The sequence below is a fragment of the Cebus imitator genome, unplaced genomic scaffold, assembly GCF_001604975.1.
Source record: "Cebus imitator isolate Cc_AM_T3 unplaced genomic scaffold, Cebus_imitator-1.0 Scaffold257, whole genome shotgun sequence".
Lineage (NCBI taxonomy): Eukaryota > Metazoa > Chordata > Mammalia > Primates > Cebidae > Cebus > Cebus imitator.
The window spans coordinates 1,956,339-1,980,986 of NW_016107572.1; the positions used below are offsets into that span (position 1 = coordinate 1,956,339).

At 35.8% G+C, this 24,648-nt stretch overlaps 2 protein-coding genes across 5 annotated transcripts in view; one reads left to right on the forward strand and one right to left on the reverse strand.

Annotated features, from left to right (window-relative positions):
• CAMSAP2 (calmodulin regulated spectrin associated protein family member 2) overlaps positions 1–23,529 on the forward strand; it is a 118,133-nt gene extending 94,604 nt beyond the window's left edge. For 2 of the 4 annotated variants that reach the window (XM_017499395.2, XM_017499396.2), the window contains 11 exons: positions 6,148–6,241; positions 8,179–8,266; positions 10,964–11,046; positions 11,396–11,465; positions 11,794–13,996; positions 16,000–16,136; positions 17,054–17,274; positions 18,587–18,659; positions 19,758–19,873; positions 21,054–21,172; positions 21,488–23,529. In XM_017499395.2, the coding sequence (XP_017354884.1) occupies positions 6,148–6,241; positions 8,179–8,266; positions 10,964–11,046; positions 11,396–11,465; positions 11,794–13,996; positions 16,000–16,136; positions 17,054–17,274; positions 18,587–18,659; positions 19,758–19,873; positions 21,054–21,172; positions 21,488–21,793 (3,510 nt within the window). In that variant the 3' untranslated portion in view covers positions 21,794–23,529. The remainder of the gene's footprint in view (positions 1–6,147; positions 6,242–8,178; positions 8,267–10,963; positions 11,047–11,395; positions 11,466–11,793; positions 13,997–15,999; positions 16,137–17,053; positions 17,275–18,586; positions 18,660–19,757; positions 19,874–21,053; positions 21,173–21,487) is intronic. The other 2 variants (XM_017499398.2, XM_017499397.2) reach the window with 2 other exon arrangements.
• Positions 115–589, reverse strand: LOC108283196 (coiled-coil domain-containing protein 58-like). Its single transcript, XM_037728157.1, has one exon. It carries the CDS (start codon positions 587–589, stop codon positions 161–163), a length of 429 nt encoding a protein of 142 aa, XP_037584085.1. The 3' UTR covers positions 115–160.
• Positions 23,530–24,648: the final 1,119 nt, after the last annotated feature.

A 24,648-nucleotide genomic window follows, 5' to 3' on the forward strand; every position in this document is an offset into this window, starting at 1 on the left:
TATATTTGAGGTCTTGGCTAAGTGGGGCTGAAATCAACAAAAGGTCTTGGATTGGTGGCTCAGAGATCATCCTAGGAAGCCCACCCTGTTGATACTTGTCATGCTTAGCTCTTATGAGATGACCCGGTCCTTTAAAAAAAAAAAAAAAAAGTATCTCTCTTTATTCATTCTTCGGAGGCTTGAAGTGAATTCGGCAGCGTTCATTAAACACCTTCCAGCTCCTGTCATTTACCACTTCAACATTCAGTTCTGACTGCATCCATTTCAACTTTGCCTGCTCTTTTCTAAGTTGCTTTAATAACATTAAAGTGTCTGAATTCTTTTCTCTCTTTTCTTGGAGGTTTTTTACTACTTCTGACATCTGGGCTATACAGTTTTTTATGACTCTGTCTCTACTGGCATGAGCTGCCATCAAAGACTCATAAAGTTGCTTACAGGTTTGGCTGGCATCAATTTTCCCTGCAAAGGAAGCTGTTGGAACTGTAGTGTTTAATTCATGTACTATTCTGTCATCAGTTGTCCTCATCACCTTGAATAATTCCTGGAACTTGGTGAACTCACAGTTCACACCGCCACTGGGTGCCGCCATATTGGACTTGGCTATTGTTAATAGTGCTGCAGTGAACATACACAAGCATGTGTCTTTTTGGTAGAACGATCTATGTTCCTTTGGGATATATATACACAGTAATGGGATTGCTGGGTTGAATGGTATTTCTGTTTTTGGGTCTTTGAGGAATCAACACACTGTTTTCCACAGTGGTTGAACTAGTTTACACTCCCACCAACAGTGTATAAGTGTTTCTTTTTCTCCGCAACTTCGTCAGCACCTATTATTTTTTGACTTTTTAATAATAGGCATCCTGACTGTTGTGAGATGGTATCTCATTGTGGTTTTGATTAGCATTTCTCTGATCATCTGTGATATTGGGCCTTTTTTCATATGCTTGTTGACTGCATGTATGTCTGTGTCTTGTTTTGAAAAGTGTCTGTTCATGTCCTTTGCTCACTTCTTAATGGGCTTAATTTTATCTTGTAAATGTGTTTAAGTTCCTTATAAATGCTGGATATTAGACCTTTATCAGATGCATAGTTGCAAAAATTTTATCCCATTCTGTAAGCTCTCTGTTCACACTGTTGATAGTGTCTTTTGCTGTGCAGAAACTTTTTAGTTTAATTAGATCTTATTTGTCAATTTTTGCTTTTGTTGCAATTTCTTTTGGTACCTTTGTAATGAAATCTTTGCCCATTCCTATGTCAAGAATGGTATTGCCTAGGTTTTCTTCCAGGGTTTTTATAGTTTTGGGTTTATATTTAGTTCTTTAATTTATCTTTAGTTAATTTTTGCATATGGTGTAAGGAAGGCATCTGTTTTCAATCTTCTGCATATGGCTAGACTGTTATCCCACCACCATTTGTTGTTGAATTGAATAGGGAGCCCTTCTCCATTGCTTGCTTTGGTCAGCTTTTTCAAAGATCATATGATCATAGGTATGTGGCCTTATTTCTGGGCTCTCTATTCTGTTCCATTTTTGTACCAGTGCCATGCTGTTTTGCTTACTGTAGCCCTATAATATAGTTTGCAGTCAGGTAGCATGGTGCCTCCAGCTTTGTTCTTTTTGCTTAGGATTTCCTTGGCTATTCAGGTTCTTTTTTGGTTCCATGTGACTTTTAAAATAGTTGTTTTTTTTTTTTTTTTTTTTTTTTATTGGTAATTTAATGGGAATAGCATTAAATCTATACATTGATCTGGGCAGTATGGCTATTTTAACAATGTTGATTCTTCCTATCCATGATAGGAATGTTTTTCCATCTGTTTGTATCGTCTCTGATTTCTTTGAGCAGTGTTTTGTAGTTCTCCTTGTAGAGATCTTTCATTTCCCTGGTTAGCCTTATTCTTAGGTGTTTGATTCTTTTTGTGCCAATTGTGAATGAGATTGCATTCCTGATTTGGCTCTCAGCTTGACTGTTGGTGGTGTATAGGAGTGTTAGTGATTTTTGTACATCGATTTTATATCCTGAGACTTTGCTGAAGTTGTTTATCAGCTTAAGGGGCTTTTGGGACAAGAATATGTAGCCTTATGACCATCTTAACTAAAAGAAGGAAAGAAGAAGCTTTTAAATGAAATTAATTTGGATCATTCCTGAAATATAGTGACAGATTTATTGCTTTTTAATCGTCATAAATTTAGAAAGACATAGTCTTCATGAGCTTTAATTACTGGGAAAATTATTTCTCACTGTACTGACACCTTGTGGCCAAATACAGTCCAATTATGTTATTAGGATGACTGTCTTACCAAAGTCCTTAAAATATTAACTTACTTTCTGTTGACAGATAATTATTGAGCACTTAAGCAGTATTTTTCCAAAATATAGTCAGCTTTGAGTTAACTCTGCTAGTAAAATAGAACCTAGCACCAGTACTTAAAAACCAGTTTTATTCTTTGGCTTTAGAAAGTATACGGTAAAGATAAGTTTAAGGAAAAAATATAAATCACAGTAATCTTATTACTCAGAAATATTCTCTGTCAATGTTTTGATGTTTTACTGACTGTTCTTTTTTTTAATGCATAGATTCATTCATTGTACATTCATTAAATAAATATTTATTGAGCATCTATCATGTACCAGACACTGTTTTAAACACTGAAGATATAATGATGAGGATAAGCTTTGTCTTTTTAGACCTTATAGTCTGGTGGGTAAGATGAGGAACTCTGGAGAATGTAGTAAGAGATGAATCTGGAAAGACCAAAAGGGACTCCCAAGTAGCCTCTAGTAAACCACACTAAGATTCTCTTTACCTCACAAGTAGTGGAAAGAGAGTTGCATTTTGAAAAGTTTGTTTTCTTAACAAGCCAAAGAAAAAGTTATTGTGTTCCAAACAAGGCAGAAACATTTGAATCAGAGCAATTATGATGGAGAGAAGTTGGTGGATTCCAGAAAGATTTAGGATGCAAAATCTGCATGCTTTGGTGATGAATTGGACATGGGAAGGGAGAGAGAAGAAGGTGTCAAGGATGACTGCTAGGTTTCTGGTTTGCACACTGGGATAGTGTTGCCATTTAGTGAGATAGGACTGCAATAAGATCACATTTGTAGGGAAGGTCACTATTTCAATTTTGGACATAGGCCTTTGAGATATCCGAAAGAAAATCCTCAGCAGACCACTGCATATGTAAGTGCAGTCAGTACATTTGAGACTCATTTAGTAGCTGATGGACAAGGCATGACAGTGTTCCGAAGAAGGGAGAGATCAGGAATATGAAATGCAGCTGAGAGGTCAAGTAAGATGGGAAATCTGTTTGATTTAGCAACATATGTACATCATTGGTGACTTGAGCAATAGTTGTTGGGGAATGATATGACTCAGTGCCAAGAGTGAAGTAGATTAGAGAGTAAAAGGGATGAAATGGAGAGTATCAGTAGAGGCCTGCTCCTAAAAGAAGTTTGTGTGAAGAGGTAAAAAGATGGGGACGTGGGGAAAAACTAGAGAATAGTTACTGAGCAAAGGTTTTGTTTCATTTATTTTGATGGGAGGGATTTGAGCATGTTTAAAAGCCAAATAGGAAAAATGCCATTCAGAGGGGAAGGGTAACTACGTAGGAGAGAAAAATAAGATTGAGAATATAATGGCATTTACAGCAATTTGGTTGGAATTGGAGACCGTTAGAACTCAGGAATGGAAAAACCAAACATCCTATGTTCTCACTCGTAAGTGGGAGCTGAGCTATAAGGACGCAAAGGCATAAGAATGATACAATGGACTTTGGCGACTCAGGGAAAAAAGCAGGACGGAGGTGAGGGTTAAAAGACTACACACTGAGTATAGTGTACACTGCTTGGGTGATAGTTGCACCAGAATCTCAGAAATCACCTAAAGAACTTATTTGTGTAACCAGATACCACGTGTTCCCCAAACACCTATTGAAATAAGAAATAATTTTTTTTTAATGTAAAGTTTCTGAGGAGTCAAGCAGGGATGAGATCCACTGCATAGTTTTTAGGGATTATAAGCATTCTCATTACTTTTTTTAGTCACAAATATTAGCAGCTACTTCAATTAGTTTGTATCCATATATCAACATTCTAAAATCCTGAGAATTTACAGTAAAAGCAAACAGTGAAGGTAAAGTAGAAACCTACTAAACGCTCTTCACCACTGTGCATTGTCTTCTGTAACACCCTAGACTCTTGCACTCAGCCACCTACATGACACAGGTCCACGTAAGTGTCCAGTGAACATCTCAAACAGTAAGTCTTGATTCCTTTCGTTACCTGTTTCTCCCAGTCCTCTCCATCACGCTATTAGTTGCTCAAGACAAAAACCTAAGAGTCATCACCCTTGATTCTTCTCATTTCATCACTTTCTTTTTATTTTTCTAGAGACAGGGTCTCACTGTGTCACCAGGCTGGACTGCAGTGGCACGATCAGCCACATCCTAGGCTCAAGCCGTATTCCCGCCTCAGCCTCCCAAGCAGCTAGGATAACAGGCATGTGCCACCCTGCGTGGCTAATTTTAGAAATTTGAATAAAGACAAGCTATGTTGCCCAGGCTGGTCTCAAACTCCAGGCCTGAAGCAGTCCTTCCTCCGTATCCTCCCCAAGCACTGGGATGACAGGCATGAGCCACACTGTACTCAGCCTCTTTTCTTTACTTTCTGCATACACAATAGCCTTCCAGAACCATCAGATGAGAGATGGTATTTGAAAGTCACCAACTTAAATATGAGAAACAAAACCAAGAGAATGCATGCACTTTAATGGAGAGCATATAGAGTTTAAGGATTATTCATAATTAGCAAGTAGGAAGAAGGTAAAACATTAGAAAATAACCATATCCAGGATAATCTTATAAAATAAGACCTCACTTATTAAATAAATACTAACAAATTTGATAGTAACTATTTTATTAAATGCCAAGTGCACAAAATTTAGAAAACATGTTTAAATACTTATGAAAACAGATTTTGTACAGTTTTTAAAAATTTACCAAATGCCTAAAATTGAAATAATTCTTTTTTTTTTTTTTTTTTTTTTTTAAAGGGAGTTTTTTTTTTTTTTTTTTTTTTTTTTTTTTTTGAGACGGAGTTTCACTCATGTTACCCAGGCTGGAGTGCAATGGCGCGATCTTGGCTCACCGCAACCTCCGCCTCCTGGGGTCAGGCAATTCTCCTGCCTCAGCCTCCTGAGTAGCTGGGATTACAGGCATGCACCACCATGCCCAGCTAATTTTTTGTATTTTTAGGAGAGACGAGGTTTCACCATGTTGACCAGGATGGTCTCGATCTCTTGACCTCGTGATCCACCCGCCTCGGCCTCCCAAAGTGCTGGGATTACAGGCTTGAGCCACCGCGCCCGGCCTGAAATAATTCTTAATGCTTATAGCATTTATGATAGACACATTTTAAAATATAAGCTTGTAGTAAAAATGTGCTTTTGAGGACGCTTAATCTTTTCCATTAATTTTAAGCCATTTAAAAAATTATTTACATTTTAAAATAGAATAATAAAAGGTAACATTGTTGACTTATTAATAACTTTTCAAAATTAGGTAGATACATTAATTGTATAAGTAATGTTTTGTATATTTCAAAATTATTAAATATTCGCTATAAAATTTAGAGTTTTGGTGTTATTTAGCACCTGGATTACTGTTGAGTTTAGCATTATTGAACACATACATATACTATTTTTTAACAATGTATCTAATTACTTTTTGGAGAAATTTCTAGGGATCTGAGTAGAGCTTACTCAGTGATTTTTTTTTTTTTTTTAAGTGATAACCCCTCTTCAGAGTGTCAGAGGACTGAATAACTTTTTAAGTTGCTTGTATTTACTTTGGAATGAAAGTTTCTTATATATTATCTGAGCATTCTGCACAGTTGGAGATATTCATGCCTGCTAGATAAATTGGACCACCATTTTAGAACTATAGAACAAATCATCAGCAAAGAGGTTTTGAATAGTTGTTATAATTTTTACCCACAAGAGTTAATATTCCATCCCATGTTTAATAGCCTGTAAGTGAATATATGCCAGTGATGAATGAATTAGATTTAAACCTATGTTTTAAAACAATAAAATTCTGTTTAACATTAAGTTTTACCTAACGTAGGCTTTGTCTTAAATTTCCTATATAGAGTAATTATTTGGTGTTCATGGCGGAACTGTTCTGGTGGTTTGAAGTGGTGAAGCCGTCTTTCGTACAGCCTCGTGTTGTTCGTCCTCAAGGAGGTAATCAACCTCTTTAATTTTAAATGCTCCTATGAACAGAACAAAGTGGAATGTTGACATAACTTCACCTGGTTACCCTTTTAGAAAGCAGCCTATTATTATTATTATTTTCGATTTCAGCTATTACCCTTGATAGATTCTCCTAACCTCTTAAAATGGTTAGAAGAGGAGAAACAGGAAATTGAGAGAATGGCTTTAAATTTGACTCATGATGTGGAGCTTTTAGCTTTAACTGCTCATTTCTTTTCCTTGCATCTTTTATCCCTACCCCAGCTTTTATTTCCTTTTAGATTCTTAGTTTTTAACATTGTGTTACCCAGAATCCTGCAAATTATTGTTTGGCCGTAACCTGCAACTTGAATTTGCCATTAAACCATAAGAATGTTTGTATATATTTTTAAATCTAGTGGATTTTGTGACTGTTATAATGAACTATTGATTATACATAAGAAGAATAAAACTAGTAAGAAATAAGGGGGTTATTGTAAAGACCCCTAGATATAAGGAACAAAAAAACGTACTAAATTTTCTGTAAAGCAAAATTTCACATAGCAAATCCAGTTTTCTCTTGGCTCCCATTATAAAGCTAGCAGTTTATTTCTACAGGGAAAAAAAATGATCTTAAATTATAAGCTTTGCCCCACTAAGAACTTTCTTCCAGCATAACTTGTGGAACCATTTCTTTCTGCTACCAATGGCTGCCCCACGCAACACAAAACATGCTTATTATATATCCCAAATACTTAGCAGCTTTCCTTGGCTCCAGAGTTTGTTGTTTTTATAACTGCCACGGCTACCTCTACCCTTCCCACCCTGCAACCCTCCAAAAAATAAAAGAGAAAGAGACCAGGAAGGAGGGAAAAAAATGTAGCCAAAGGGGAGGCATATTCTGGTGAGTACAGTGAACTTAACTTCAGACAGCTCACTGCATCTCAGGCAAAAATCTGTGACATGAGCAATAATTCTAGTATCGCTAAGCTTCTTAAGGCAGACTCTGAATATTGAGTCATTATATAACATTATGTAACTTCTTTACTTGCCTATAAAGAAATTAAGATGCTCCCCTAAGGCCACTGAATAAAGTCAGATATTCTTAGTAATTTTCATATCAATATTTGCATAATTTAAAAAAATATTAACAGGTTTTTCACTACATTGCTTTCTGTGATTTTACCTGTGTAACCCACTATTCAAAATCTCAACAGGTGTTGCATCAGATCTCAAAGTGAAAAAGTAAATTGAGTCTTCCCCCAGATTTACTTATAAAAATGAAAGTATATCAGCAAGTTTAATTATTTTCTAAAGAAATTCCGTTTTTCTTTAATTGACCAAAATACCAGCTATTTCTTAAAGAAGCAGAGCTGACCATATGTACCTGAAGTTCTATGAAAGTGTTCACAAAATTAAACATTCAAACCTATTTTTATTTTAAATATATGTGTTTATTTTATGTTAGGCTTTTTTTCCCCTAATTATCCTTAATCAGATAAATTTTTTAATTAAGTTTTTTTTTCCTGAAACAGAGTCACACTCTGTTGCCAGGCTAGAGTACAGTGGTATGATCTTGGCTCACTGCAACCTCCACCTCCCGGGTTCAAGCAGTTCTCCTGCCTCAGCTTCCCGAGTAGCTGGGACTATAGGTGCACACCATCACACCCAGCTGATTTTTGTATTTTTAGTAGAGGTGGGGTTTCACCATGTTGGCCAGGACGGTCTGCGTCTCTTGACCTCATGATCCACCCACTTCTGCCTCCTAAAGTGGTGGGATTACAGGCGTGAGCCACTGTGCCCAGCCAAGAAGAAAACTTTATGCCATGATTGCTCAGTATGTAGGAAGGGAAATAGAAGTTAAATTTTATTATAAATTTATTTATGGTCCAGAATTTTTAATAGAAGTATGCTAATTTGAGGATCTTTTTAAAAATCTTTCATTCCAGCTGAACCTGTAAAAGATATGCCTTCAATTCCTGTCTTGAATGCTGCCAAACGAAATGTCTTAGATAGTAGTTCAGACTTCCCTTCAAGGTAAACTCAATAATGACTTTATTTTCACTATTTCTATTCTGTTTACTAATGAAACCAAGTAACATTTTATTACATTAAATAAAGTTTTTAAGATTTTCAGTTGGATTTTGGACTGTTATAATTAACTTGCCCTATTAAAGCCTGTTTTAACTGAAATATAATTGAAATATACATTGAAATGAATGTTTTTTTTTTTTTTTTTGACGGAGTTTCGCTCTTGTTACCCAGGCTGGAGTGCAATGGCACGATCTCGGCTCACCGCAACCTCCGCCTCCCGGGTTCAGGCAATTCTCCTGCCTCAGCCTCCTGAGTAGCTGGGACTACAGGCACGCACCACCATGCCCAGCTGATTTTTTATATTTTTTGTAGAGACGGGGTTTCACCATGTTGACCAGGATGGTCTCGATCTCTTGACCTCGTGATCCACCCGCCTCGGCCTCCCAAAGTGCTGGGATTACAGGCTTGAGCCACCGCGCCCGGCCCTGAAATGAATGTTTTTATGCACCACACTGAAAAGTGGGAGAATATATTCTAAGTTCGCGATAACCAACCTAAAACCAAACTTTTGATGCATAACTTGTTCATAGTTGAGAATTGCCTAATAGGTAACTCCTAGGCCTCGGAGGGAAATCTTGAAATTCTATTAGAATTTTTACATATTTTCTGATTTTTAAAATCTTTGAAGGTTTTTTCCTGCTGCCTTTTTGTTTCTGGTTAGGATAGCTATTGAGAGCTCACAGTGTTACCCATACAACTCGTGGGTTTGATCTCTTGGCAGATGGCAGTCCAACAAGACAAGAGGTTTTATTACTTGCAGCAAGTACAGATGACACTAGAATAATTCCCCAAAGCAGTGCCCCCTCAAACAAAGGTGAAAATAGGGCTTTTAGTAGGCTGGTTAGCTGAGTCGTTGTGTGTAGAGGTGGAGTAATTAAGAGAGTAAAGGTGCAGTCATCAATCAGCTTCTGGCATGTCTAGAAAATGGGGAATAAACTCCTTCTTGGATGGGATTTTTTTTGGAAAAAAGAAAGAACAGGAAAGAAAGAAAGAAAGAGAGAAAGAAAAAAAATAAAAGAGAGAAGAAGAGAAAGAGCGTTGGATGGGATTTTTAGTGTGGGTAATAGCAGTACCTCTCCCACTCAGCCATCTCTGCATCCACCCAGTTTGTGTCATTTTTGTTTTGTAATGTGAAGTTGAGCTGCTTCTTGGAACTTTCTGAAACGACAAAAATCTCAAGGTGCCACAGTTACATGTATGTACCTTTTTACAATGTATACCCAAAAATCTAGGGACCCTTCGTTACAACAATAGAATATTTATTACAATATTGAATCTTTAATGTTTTAGTACATAACATTAGGAACTGAACTGAAAGAAAAGTAAAGATGTCCTGTCATTTAATACCTAAGTAATCCTGACTTCTCACCCAAGTATGTGATAAGGATATTAGTTTGTTTAAAAATGTATTTCAGAGCTTTTTATTTGTATTTATTAGAACCTACAATTTATATTGACTCTGGACTCCCTAATCTGATTTTTTTAAGCTAAAAGTACTACCTTTTATGGGTTTATGGAAATTCAGACACATTAAAAATACATTTTAAAAATTATGAGTAAAAAACATTCAAAGTAATTTCTGTATGAGTTCTTGGCTTAACATAAAAATAGGAAATTTAGCAGTGGCATGGTGGGTCAATAGTGACATTTCCTTCCTTGAAGATTTAGAAAACACTCAGTGTTCTAGGTCACCACTCTTACTCTATTACATCTTTAAAGTTCACTTTTAAAGTGGAAAGTAAAGCTTTCCACTCGAAGACTAGATTACTCCATAATTATTCTAGGAACCTAAATGGACGATCTCCCACATTTCTGAAACATGTTTTAATTCATGTCCTTGAAAGACTCACTTCTTTTCTGTCTCTCAGACATCTCAGTGGCTCGTTTTTCCTATTTTTCCCAGCAGAAACTCTTTTTATAATGCAGACGGATGTCTACATTCTTTTCCTTGAAAAATTATTGTGTAGCCATTATTCTAGGCTATTTTGGGTTCCTAGTCATCCTCTCATTTCTGTCTCCATGTGGTCCATTGTAGTTCTCCAACACTGTAAAACTTTTGAGAATGAATTGAAGTATTTTTACTCTTCCTGGGTATAATGTAGCCACGTCTACAAATGCTTGTGCACCTAAATAATGATTTTATAGAAAGAAAAAACAAAGGAAGAAGACAGGCAAAGCAAAAGATGTTCTCAGCAGCTATACCATGTACTTGGCTACCAGCTGTTAGACAGACATAGGTCCATGAACAGAGAAGCTGTCAGGGTCTTTGACTAGGGTTTATTATACCTATAGCTTTTAAAGATTTAGATTTGACCAAAATATTTCAAATTGGTGAGTTTCATTTTACATTTTTCTATGTCAGTTTTTATGTTTATAAAATGAAAATAATTCATCATATCTCACAGGGACGTTGAGATGTGTATGAAAGTACTTCAAATTGTTTGGCTAAAAGGCATAAAATAAATATAGATGCATACTGTAATCACAGTCATTCTTTGGTTTAATCAATATGTTTCCATATTTTTAAAATGTAGGATATAGAATCAGAGGTGATAGTGTTGTTTCTAACTTCAGACATTCTACATAAAATTTATATTAAACAGCTAAAATATAACATTTTACGTTTATTTTCTGTTGCAGTGGGGAAGGAGCTACATTTACACAGTTTCATCATCATTTGCCTTCTAGGTATTCACATCCCCAAGCTCATTCTTCAGCCTCAGGTAATATATTTGAAAAAGCCTAGGAAAATACTTAACCTACTTAAAACCTACCCTTTAAAGTAGGTTACCTGGAAAATAAGATTGAGAGTAAATACAAATAAATAAATATCCAGGGTTTTTTTTTTGTTTTTTTGTTTTTTCTTCTGAAAAATGTCTGTTATAACACACTAAAAGCATGGTCGGTTTCACTTTGCTTGCTTTTCTTGATAAAATGATCTCTAATTCTCCATATGTACCTACTTAATTTGTATTGCTATTAATTAATCCTCAAATACGTGAAATCTCCTAAGTTGCTATAAGTTAATTTTTTTACGTGGTTTCAATGGCTTTTTCTTTTTTGCATTTGAAGGAGGAATTAGAAGGTCTTCATCTATGTCTTATGTTGATGGCTTCATAGGGACATGGCCCAAAGAGAAAAGGTAAACAAAGAGAATTACTTTTAGTGTATTTAGATTATTAAGAAATGCAAATTGTGTCTGTCTATTTTATTGATAATCAAATTGCTAAGACTTTTAATTAGTTCCTAAATTTGAAAAAGGCCGTATAGTATAGGCAGATGATAGAGAGGTGAAAGAGGCTAGCTTTAAAAAGTAGCTAGATGGCCCTCCCCTTCCCTTGAAGACAGTATGATTATGAGAACTGGGGAAAGAAAGGAAATGTAATTTCAAATAATTCTTATTAAATGATACTAAAAATCATTTCTTTTCTAGGATTTTTAAAGGATTTTTCTCTTTAACTTTTTTTTAGATCATCAGTACATGGCGTATCATTTGATATTTCTTTTGATAAAGAAGATAGTGTACAGAGATCCACTCCAAACCAAGGAATCACTCGTTCTATTAGTAATGAAGGACTTACTCTGAACAACAATCGTGTATCTAAACACATTAGGAAAAATTTGTCCTTCAAGCCAATAAATGGAGAAGAGGAAGCAGAGAGCATTGAAGAAGAGCTTAATATTGATTCTCACAGTGACCTCAAATCTTATGTTCCCCGTAACACAAATGAACTAAATTCTAACGAAAATATTCATTACAAGCTTCCAAATGGAGCTTTACAAAATAGAATACTTCTAGATGAGTTTGGCAATCAGATTGAGACACCAAGCATTGAAGAAGCATTGCAGATAATTCATGATACTGAAAAATCTCTTCATACACCTCAGCCAGACCAAATTGCTAATGGCTTCTTTCTTCATAGTCAAGAAATGAGTATCCTAAATTCAAATATCAAGCTAAATCAATCTAGTCCTGATAATGTAACTGATACAAAAGGTGCCTTGAGTCCCATAACTGACAATACTGAAGTAGACACTGGAATTCATGTTCCTTCAGAAGATATACCTGAAACTATGGACGAAGATTCTTCATTGAGAGATTATACTGTAAGCTTGGACTCTGACATGGATGATGCATCTAAATTTCTTCAGGATTATGATATACGAACCGGCAACACCAGAGAAGCTTTGAGTCCTTGTCCAAGTACTATAAGTACCAAGTCTCAGCCAGGCAGCAGCGCTTCTTCTAGTTCCGGAGTTAAAATGACCAGCTTTGCTGAACAAAAATTCAGGAAACTGAATCATACTGATGGAAAAAGTAGTGGAAGCAGTTCTCAAAAAACTACACCAGAGGGCTCTGAACTTAATATTCCTCATGTCGTTGCTTGGGCACAAATTCCAGAAGAAACAGGGCTTCCACAGGGACGGGACACTACCCAGCTGTTGGCTTCTGAGATGGTGCATCTTAGGATGAAACTAGAAGAAAAGAGGCGTGCTATAGAAGCCCAGAAAAAGAAAATGGAAGCTGCTTTTACCAAACAGAGACAGAAAATGGGAAGAACAGCATTCCTTACTGTAGTGAAAAAGAAAGGGGACGGGATTTCCCCTCTGAGAGAGGAAGCAGCGGGTGCAGAAGATGAGAAAGTATATACTGATCGGGCAAAAGAAAAGGAATCACAAAAAACTGATGGACAAAGGAGCAAGTCACTGGCAGATATAAAAGAAAGCATGGAGAATCCTCAAGCCAAATGGCTAAAGTCTCCAACTACACCTATTGATCCTGAGAAGCAGTGGAATCTGGCAAGCCCCTCAGAAGAAACTTTAAATGAAGGAGAGATTTTAGAATATACAAAATCCATTGAAAAGTTAAATTCATCCCTGCATTTTCTACAACAAGAAATGCAACGCTTGTCACTTCAGCAGGAGATGTTAATGCAGATGAGAGAGCAACAGTCTTGGGTGATTTCACCTCCACAACCCTCTCCACAGAAACAGATGAGAGATTTTAAGCCTTCTAAGCAGGCAGGCCTGTCATCAGCCATTGCACCGTTCTCCTCAGACTCCCCTCGTCCTACTCACCCATCTCCACAGTCTTCTAACAGGAAAAGCGCATCTTTTTCTGTTAAAAATCAAAGGACTCCTAGGCCCAATGAGTTAAAAATAACACCTTTGAATCGAACCTTGACACCCCCTCGGTCAGTGGATAGCCTTCCTCGGTTAAGGAGGTTTTCACCAAGTCAAGTTCCTATTCAGACTAGGTCATTTGTATGTTTTGGGGATGATGGAGAACCTCAGTTAAAAGAATCCAAACCTAAAGAGGAAGTTAAAAAGGAGGAATTGGAATCCAAAGGGACTTTGGAACAGCGAGGACGTAATCTAGAAGAAAAGGAGATCAAACCTTTTGAGTCAACAGTCTCTGAAGTCCTATCACTGCCTGTCACAGAGACTGTATGTCTGACACCAAATGAGGACCAATTGAATCAACCAACAGAACCCCCTCCTAAACCCGTTTTCCCACCCACTGCTCCAAAAAATGTTAATCTGATTGAAGTTTCCCTCTCAGATTTGAAACCCCCTGAAAAGGCTGATGTACCTGTTGAAAAATATGATGGAGAAAGTGATAAAGAACAATTTGATGATGACCAGAAAGTATGCTGTGGATTCTTTTTTAAGGTGTAGTATTAATCTGCATAGTTTTGGGCATCTTCATTAGATGAGTGTGGTCATATTGGATTTTTTTTAGTTGACATGCTTACTTCTTTCAACAGCAATCCCTTTTGATACAAGTCCATCCCCGTGGACTACAATAACATTTGAGCACACTGTGGTTTCCAGTATGGACTCAAAGCTCTAATAAATCCTTTTATCACATGTTTAGATATATTCCTTGGTTTTGCTCCTCTACTGCTCTTTCTTACTTTGACAAAAGCCTTTTAAAAATTAAGCTACTCAGATCTCTTCAGAGAGTGATCCTATTTTGTCCCTTAATCATGTAACACTACCATTTTTTTTAACAGAATGCTACTCTAGACACTAATAGATATTAAAATTTACTGTCTAGAGACTCTGTTCCTTGCAGAGAAAGGAAAACAAAGGGGAAGAAAATTATTAGTATAAAACAGGCAGTACCTCCGTTCCTTCATTTCTATTCCATTCATTTCCATATCTTCACCACCCCATTATTCATCTGTTGGACTGTGGTTACTGCTTCTTGACTGGGCTGCCTGTCTCTGATCATGCCATTCCATTCATCATACTGTTAGATGATTGTTCCAAGAGCATACCTCCGGCTCAAACTGAGTCTCTTTCTAGTCAAAAATCTTTCCTATTGAAAAGAGTTTAAACCCTTCAGCATAACATTCAGGGACTTGCACAGATTAACCTAAACCTTTTTGTCTAGCTTCTTCCCCAGTACAAAATAAATAACTTTATTTTGTACTGTTCTTTAAGATTAACTTCAAGGTTCATCTAAAGCCTTATAATTCTTTCAGTTGAGGTCAGATGTTTCCTCATTTGTATATCTATTGTATCCTTAATATACTCATACCTGTGTCCTGGAGTTTTCAACTATTTCATATGATTTGCTTTGTCTCTTAGACCCTGACCTCCTAGAGGTGCTGCATCTTTTTATCCCCATAGTATAGCAAAGTGTCTGGCAAACTACAACATAAGTAATTTGATAGATGAAGACATATATGAATGTTTTAACTGATTGCTTGAATGGTATCTTCTGCCTTTCTCTGTCTTAAATCTCTTAAATGTCTCTGGGTTTCTATACAGAGCTTGTTTGTACCTCTTCCCCTTGTGATTTTTAGATCCTTGACCTGAGGTACCATATATTTTAATATTTGTAATATTTGACACTATGTTGTGAATATATTAGACACCAAAGAAATGTTTGTTGAATTAAACATTGGCAAGAACAGTTGACAAGGAGACATTAAGACAGTGAATCACTTCTACAGCAGCTTGTTACTTTCCTAAATTCTGAAGCATTTTGGAAGCCCCCTGAGAACTGGGCTGTCCCTAAGGATTCAAGTAGAAACTAGGACAGGCCCAGGAGGCCCATAGATAATGAACTAGCTCTCCAATTAAAACAACTGTAGAAGAGAGTATAATTACACCATCTTTTCTTCAGTGGAAAAAGATTTTAGTATAGTTCAGAACCTATCAAGCAAACTTCTCAGTACCTCAACTTAAAGTCATTCAGCTGTAGTTTCATTTATGTGATAGAACATTGGATGGCTAATTTTGAGGTGTTTTTACTTGAGATCTTTTTAATGAGTTTATATTTTAAATATAATTTAAATGCAATTTTAAAAATTAGTGTGGGAACTCCCTCCTGTAAGTTATTAAGTTGGGGTATAAAAAATCTTTTTGTTTTTTTGTCTCTATGGTGGTTCTTTGCAAACCTCATAGGTTTTGACAGCGTATAATTAAGTTTGCGTGTCCTCTCTTACTTGATGGAACTGTTACCACTGTAGTTTGCTTCTTCCTTCATAATTTCTGAACCACATCCACATTCAGAAGGGCTGTAATAGAGAGTTCAAACTTTCAGTTATAAGACCAGCCATAAAATGTGACTATAGCAATTGAAAATGAGAATATTGGTACCTAAAATGTTTCGTCTTTTTCTTTTTTTTCTATGTTTCATTTTCAATAAAATTCATTCTTAGGATGATCAAAAAGCAGAAAATGATATGGCAATGAAACGGGCAGCTTTGTTGGAGAAACGATTAAGAAGGGAAAAAGAAACTCAGCTCCGGAAACAACAGCTGGAAGCAGAGATGGAGCATAAGAAAGAGGAAACAAGGTAAAGGAAATGTTGGGCCAGTGCTAGATCTGAACTTTAATGATGCATGGGCATATTTAGGAAAATCTGTTAAGTACTCAAAGGGGTAGTTTCTCATTAATTTTTTTTTTTTTTTTTTTTTTTTGAGGCGGAGTTTCACTCATGTTACCCAGGCTGGAGGGCAATGGTGCGATCTCGGCTCACTGCAACCTCCGCCTCCTGGGTTCAGGCAATTCTCCTGCCTCAGCCTCCTGAGTAGCTGGGATTACAGGCACGCACCACCATGCCCAGCTAATTTTTTGTATTTTTAGTAGAGACGGGGTTTCACCATGTTGACCAGGATGGTCTCGATCTCTTGACCTCGTGATCCACCTGCCTCGGCCTCCCAAAGTGCTGGGATTACAGGCTTGACCCACCGCGCCCGGCCTCTCATTAATTTTTATTAACAGATTTTTTTCAGAGAAGTTTGTAGTATAGACAGCTTGATCAATGCTACTTTTTGGTGCTTTGTAGAAATCAATTTATTTTCCCAAAGTATTGTCTGATTTTATATTTTTATCTTAAGTTTAAGGCATCTCATGGTAAAGTTCTCTAGAAACAATATAAATAATTAATTTAAATGTTTTAAAAACATTTAAAGAACTTTACTGGGGGAGATACACACACACAGACACACACACACACCCCCCCCTAAATTATCTCAAATACCTTTTTTTTCTTAATTTTTTGGGCTCTTCCTTTCTGCCTTCATTTATTTATTTATTTATTTATGCTTAATCCCATGTCTCAGCAGAATCATCAAGTACCTTTCAAATGAATCATTTATTCCCCAAGGTGATGAAATAGAATTTGCCCTTCCCACATCAAATGCATAAATCCCTCCTGTGTGATTTGTCTTTGGTGTGCAGTATAAGAACTGTAACCACTTGATTTCTTAGGCGTAAAACTGAGGAAGAACGTCAGAAGAAAGAAGATGAGCGAGCACGCAGAGAATTTATTAGGCAGGAATATATGAGGCGGAAACAGCTGAAACTAATGGAAGATATGGATACAGTAATTAAACCCCGTCCTCAAGGACTAAAACAGAAAAAACAGCGACCAAAATCTATTCATAGAGATCATATTGAATCCCCCAAAACACCAATAAAGGGTCCTCCAGGTAACATAGCTTATTATGAAGAGTCTGTTCATAAAAAACACCAGCTTGGTTGGTTTGTCATACTAACTTGGTTGTACTTTGATATGCAAAATTGGATACACAGTTTGAGATTATGCATGCTCCTTTTTGGAAAACCAAAATGAGCAAATGAAGTTTTTGATAAATTAAATGTGTTATGTATGCATGCATATATTCAGTAGAACAAATGTGAATGCTAAAAATCAAATTTAAATATTAATCTGTTAGGGAACTCTGGCCTGAACGATTAATTTCCTTGAACTATTAACTACCCTTTACATACTTACAAATTTAAAGAAATGTTATATGCATGAAATGTACAAGAAACATGTTGGTACAATAAGGAATATAAGATCAAGAGTTCACAAGTCCCTCCTTCAAGATACAAATGGTTGAAAATCCAAACTTAAAATATCTGGAGTTGAGAGAGTATATGTTTTTTGTTTTTGTTTTTATTTTATTCCCTTGGCTCTTTCCAGAGAGTATATCTTTTCTAAAAGTCAATATGCATACTCATTATTATTATTATTTTTTGAAATGGAGTCTCACTCTGTCGCCTAGGCTAGAGTGCAGGGGTGTTATCATGGCTTACTGCAGCCTTCACCTCTCTGGGTTCAGGTGTTCCTCCCACCTCAGCCTCCTGGGTAACTGGGACTGCAGGTGAATGCCACCACACCCAGCTAATTTATTTGTATTTTTTGCAGAGATGGGGTTTTGCCATGTTGTCCAGGCTGGTCTCGAACTCTTGGGCTCAAGCAACCCGCCAGCCGTGGCCTCCCAAAGTGGGATTACAGGCGTGAGTCACTGCGCCCCCAACCATACTCTTATTTTTAAAAAATCTTGGGGGAAGGGATAAATTTTTAAAAAGAAACAAAAAATCTTCATTAAAACCAAAAATAATACAACGTTGACTGTGTAGAGAACTCTGTTTTTTCAAGCCTGTAAAACTGATATAATTTTCTACCTAGGATTTAGATATTTTGAAATTTTTAAATTTTTTTCTTTGGGATCACAGTATTATGTCTCACATTAACATTTTCCTTTTTGAATGGAAGTTAGTTTTATCATTGTTTCCTAAAAGTAGGTTTCTTAATAATTTTAAATAAATTGTATGTATATGCATGCAAGCATATTATGTGTTTAAATTAAAAGCACAGAGAAAAGAAAAAGAAACTACAGAAGCTCAATTTTTATATGCTGGTGTTATCTAATGAACAGACTCTTTGCTACTTGCTCCTTTTAAATTTCTGATTTTGTTTTTATTCAGGATCATGAATTTATCGTGTTTTTTCAGTCTCTAGCCTTTCTTTGGCATCGCTGAACACAGGTGATAACGAGAGTGTGCATTCAGGCAAGAGGACACCAAGGTAAATCCATAACATATGAATATTTTTATAGAAAAGAATATAGGACCTGTAATTATACAAACTCTAAGTAAAAACTATTTAGTGTTTTTAGTTTATATTTTATAATGACCAAATTATAATCACAAATTTTTCTAAGCTTTGCTGACTTAGGACTATTTGAGTTTCTGTTAAATGATATAAAGAAGTCTATTCATCTTGCAGTGCTTTTTATCTTTTAGAATATAGAATTGTTGATAATGTACTTTTTATAAGCTGTGAAACATTAACAGTAATTATACATCAGTAGTTACTAATATGATTATGATTAAATCACAGTCAGTAGAATGACAGTACCACCTTCTCTAATGTATTCCCACTAATACAAGGAGGTTTTCCCCATCAGAGTAATTCCAAAGTGGGTTGCCTATATCTCTTTTGTATTTTCTTTCTCTCGGATATAGATGAGAAGCTAAAAGTCAGTATTTCATTACCTTATACTATGATACCCGTATCAGAAAACAACATTTCTAGTGACAGTCATCATCTTAGAGTTCTTATCTTTGTGTTACCACCCTTTTGTGTTATTTGCTAATTTTCACATTGAAAAACATTCATTCTTTCAACAGATATTTATAGAATGCATACTATGTTCTAGGAACTTGGATGTGTAGCTGTGAATAAGACAAACAAACAAAGAAATCTTTTTTTTTTTTTTTTGAGATGGAGTTTTGCTCTGTTGCCCAGGCTGGAGTGCAGTGGCGTGATTTTGGCTCACTGCAACCTCCACCTCCTGGGTTCAAGCGATTCTTCTGTGTCAGCCTCCTGAGTAGCTGGGACTATAGTAGCTGTGGTGTGCCACCACACCCGGCTAACTTTTGTATTTTTAGTAGAAATGGGATTTCACCATATTGGCCAGGCTGGTCTTGAACACCTGACCTCATGATTCCCCCACCTCGCCCTCCCAGAGTGCTAGGATTACAGGCGCGAGCCACCAAGCCCGGCCTCATCATATTATGTTTAGGCCGCTGGGCTGAATTTTGGTTGGTACTTTCACTTATACCCTCTGGCCCCCATTTTTTCTCTGTTCGAAACATAAAACGTGTTTTATTTTCTAATTAGATCAGAGTCTGTAGAAGGCTTCTTATCTCCAAGTCGTTGTGGCAGTCGAAATGGAGAAAAGGACTGGGAAAATGCATCAACAACTTCTTCAGTGGCTTCTGGAACAGAATATACAGGTTAGTGTTTCTACATTTTTAGAGAAACATTTGAATTTAACACTCATAAATGGAGGCTGTGCTAAAGAAAATTTTATTGGCTCACCTTTGGGTTTTAAACACAAGCCGCTAATAAACAGTGAACACAGGTGTTCACTTTCAGGCAGTTGAGTAAATTTCTGAACAAAATTAGTGATGCCACTTATATCTCATCCCTCTAACCACTGTTAGCCATTTCTGTGTAGGTTGGGTCTAAAGAAGTTTTAGAGAAGTTCTACATAGCTCCTCAGTACTGAGTAAAGGCTAGAATCCACTAAGCCCTCTCCCGAATACTGGGATTTCAGGTATCCAGAATTGTGCACCTTTAGCAAGTATTAAGAGGCTCTAAAAGATAAGAATGCATTGAATCTAGGAAGGTATCCAGCCTCACATATCCCCCCAAGTCCTCTTCTAGCGTCTAGGTAGGCACGATGGAAATAAAAGCAATGAAGAATAGAATGTGGCTTAAGGACACTTCTAAATAAATGAAGCAGGAGAGAAATCAGAAAAAATGTCAGCAGCATGTTGAGAGATAAGATAGGCCTTCTTCCATACATAGAACATGTATGGGGAAGAGCAGAGGGGAAAGGAGATTGCTTCCATCTATCCATGATAGAGTGGAAGTGAAAACCCTATAAAGGCCTAAAGAGGATAGAATTCGCTAGAGACTCACTTTGTGGCTTTTAATGCAACCTCCTACAGCCAGTCTGACAGCCTTTAAGGCCTGGGATTTGACCATATTTCCGTGTTACTCCCTCTGCTTCTCTGTGTTAGTTTAGTTGAACAATCTGAAAAACAAAGGTTTTTCTTACCTTTTGAAAAGGCTTTAAATTACTCATGGACCCATTCTACTCCAAGCTAACCACTAACCTTATAGATTTAAGAAAGAAGATTAAATAGGCAGTAGGACAGTTATAGCAATATTTTATTTTTAGTACTACTCTTACAGGGTACTCCAGAAGGCCATAGGAACATTCTCCAGGTGTATCTCTGGGTGGATAAAACAACGTTTTGGTTGGATTGCAGTCAGTAAGAGGCCTTTAAGCACAGAATTCATTCTTCTATTATAGTATTTCTGCAGTGTAGGAACAGTTACATCGTTTTAAAATAGTATTTCTGACTTAGGAATGTTATTTTTATTATTGTTAAATCCTTACCATAGGACCAAAGCTCTACAAAGAACCCAGTGCAAAATCCAATAAGCACATAATACAAAATGCTTTAGCTCATTGCTGTTTGGCTGGAAAAGTAAATGAAGGTCAGAAGAAGAAAATACTGGAGGTAAGCATGTTTGCATGAAAATTAAATTTGGCAAACTGTAGGAGTCTTTTAGCCATTCAACAGAGTGTACTCTGATGGGCCTAGAATTTTAACAGCAGGCGAAAAGATCTGTAGCTAGATATTTTAATTATTAGATTTAGTTCACTTTCACATTGGGTTTTGGAACCTTGGAGATTATAAGACTAGCAATAGGCTTTAAAATTTGTCATTGCAATAATGTTATAAAATGTGACTAAGAAATGTAACATAATTCTATAAACTTTATTCAGCAAGATAAAGGGTTTTTATTGGTGTGTTATATTTTTTATTTTAAAGGAAATGGAGAAGTCAGATGCCAACAACTTCTTAATCTTGTTCCGGGACTCAGGATGCCAGTTCAGATCTTTGTATACTTATTGCCCAGAAACTGAAGAAATCAGTAAACTGACTGGGATAGGCCCTAAATCTATCACTAAAAAAATGATTGAAGGACTTTACAAGTATAATTCTGACAGGAAACAGTTTAGCCACATACCCGCTAAAACTTTATCCGCCAGTGTTGATGCAATTACCATTCATAGCCATTTATGGCAGACCAAAAGACCAGTAACACCCAAAAAACTTTTACCCTCTAAGGCATAGAAGTTGGGAAATATTTGCTTCAGAACATTCATGGTAAGTTGCACTTCATCTTTCCTGCCTATAGAAAACCTTTCTAATTGCCAACAAGACTTTTATTAATTAAAACTGGACTTTAAGCTCTGTTGTCATGAACAACTGGAATGTAAACCACAGTATTTTGGAGTGCAGAAGATTCTCACTAAGGTGATAAGTCCAAGTGATGAAGGAAATGTTTTAATTCACAAATGGAGATTTGTATGTGTTATCAGGTTGAACTGCTTGGTATTAGATACATTGAAGCACTGAATTTTCATGGATATTAGTTGGATTTATCGTTGAAATACGGTTAAGATGACAAATTATGTGTTTTATTTGTTGCTTTTTTTTTTTTTTTNTTTTTTTTTTTTTTAACTTGTTAATGTATATTCTTGTCTTCAGATGGTTTATTTTGCTATTTTTCTCTCCTGGGGGTTTATTCTAAGATACCTTTGTATTTTGTTTCATGCGGAGATCATGAAAGTAGGAAATACACCTTCAGAAGTAACTTGCACCTTTCTTATGATGTTGAGAGAAACACTAGTGTTTAGTTTTACAATAACCCTCATATTTTAATGGTGTTACAGCATTTGCAAAAATTATTCTGCTAAATATTTACGACTCTGTATTTATTATTCACTCAAGTATTAACATTCTCTATTAAATAAGAGGAGGTATTGTAAAGAGCTGCTAGTAGGTTCGCTTTAAATCACATGAGCTTAACCAAGAATATGTTACAAGAAGTTGCTGATTAAATCAGTGCTGTTTTGACATCACTTCTGGCCAACTCAGAATAATTTAGATTGTTCTTTTAACAAAAAAGCTTTCTATTTCTTTAAAGTAAGTCACTTTATAAGTTGGCAGAAGTGAATGACACTTTGAGAGTAGTCTTTCCGTCTGAAGATCTAAGACTTCCTGAAACAAGTTCTCAAGAAGTCTTTACATTATATTTATAACTCATATAAAAATGATATTTAGAATTTTTAAACATGTACAAAGGGCTACATTTTAATTTTAAAATAGCTTCACTTTATTTTACTTATATTGGGTTTTTGTTCTTCGTTTTAATCCTTTTCAAGTGGATGGCTTAGATTAAGTATACACTTGAAATCTCCTCTACGTGATCTTTGTTCTTTAGCAATGTGTACCAGAGGGTTAGTTGGGGAAAAACTTCATTCTCAGGAAAAGACTTGAATGATTATGTGACCCTGTTATGTTTCAGTGTTGTGACAACTGTGTGAACTAGGGGGGAAGACAGTATTGTATCATAAATGAGATGCGTAGTTTGTTTTCTTTCATGGGAAGTAGAGATAAAAATATATACATTTCTCTAATTGAGTTGTTTAGAGAGAGAACTAATGTCTCATATGATGTATTTACTTATTTTAAAAAAAAAGAATAGGAATGAGATGTCCCTGAGCTGTACTTTTCTATTATTATAAGGCCTGTAGGCATCAGTGCATCTGGGTTATCAACATTTTCTCAAATGCTGTCAATATTTTACTGTAATTTATGTTCCTATATTTATGTATATTTGTTAAAACTGTAAAAAAATTTCACAGATTTTTTTCCAATACCTGTGCAAGATACATGTGTAGCTCAAAACTATTTGTGATCTACTGTTTGCATGTAAGAGACCAGGATATGTAACTCTTATATTTTAAGTGTATACATATTGTGTATATAATATGGATATTAAAAATGGGGAATTGCACATTTTACCTTTTAGACAACAATTTCTATCACAATTAGAAGGAAATGATTGTCAAATACATGTTAAATTAAAACCAGTTTTAAAAAGTATAAATGAATATAATCAAAATGTGAATAGTAGTCAAAAGGATAATTCATAAGCATTTTACGTTACTAAATTTGTTCACTTCAATTAACTAAATTTCCCTCATCAAAGCAACCTTTGTGATCTTACATGGTTATTAAATGAAGAAAATCAGATGCAAGACAATGGAGAAACTATTTAAAACTAAACAGGACCACCCTTTATTTTTAATCTGTGTGTGTCCAACAGTTGAATTGAATGTCCATGAGGTCTAAAGGTAGAATGTGAATATTGCCACAGAGTTCATTGCTCTCAGTATAAGATTTTACTTTATTAATGCAGAAGGAATATGGATATATTTCTTTAAGTCTGCAGATGTTTTTATTATGGTGCAGCTTTTTTTTTGAATTATGTTTTTAAAATTACACAGTTGAAAAATATGCCATTTCATAAAGTCTGGGGATTTTCGTCAACCTTACTGAAACACACTGGTGCTTTCATCATCAGAGGTCAAATTATTATGATAACTATTCCATTAAATTTGCCAAACATATGTCATGGTTACCAGTGCGGCCTGTCAAATTCTGCGATTTGACACAGCTTTGGAAAGCTTTTAGTTCTTGGTTTTTCAATTTAGTATTAGAATGACTGTTACAGTTTTATTTGGCTGTTTAAAGCCAAATTCAGCTATTTAATTACGATTTCATGGACACTGCTGAGCAATGTACAGTGTGTGGTGTGCTTACCTGTCCACTCTAGAGCATTGCTTACAGGTTTTTTGTTTTTTAAGATGCTGTGCTGTAAGATACTGTCATATTTGCTATTTCCTGGTACGGTGTAGTTTTTCCCCTTTCATTTGAATAAAAGCATGGCACCAAATGACTCCTTTTCTGTTTCTTGAATAAAATGTAGTTTCTGGTAAAATTATTTGAACTTGGGAGAACTCATTATGTAGTTTTCCTGTCCCCTAACCTATGTTTAAATTTAATCACTCAAATATTCATAAGAGGCAACTTGAAATAATTAGACTTTTAAAAATACTAACTTAAGGCAATGTTTAAAA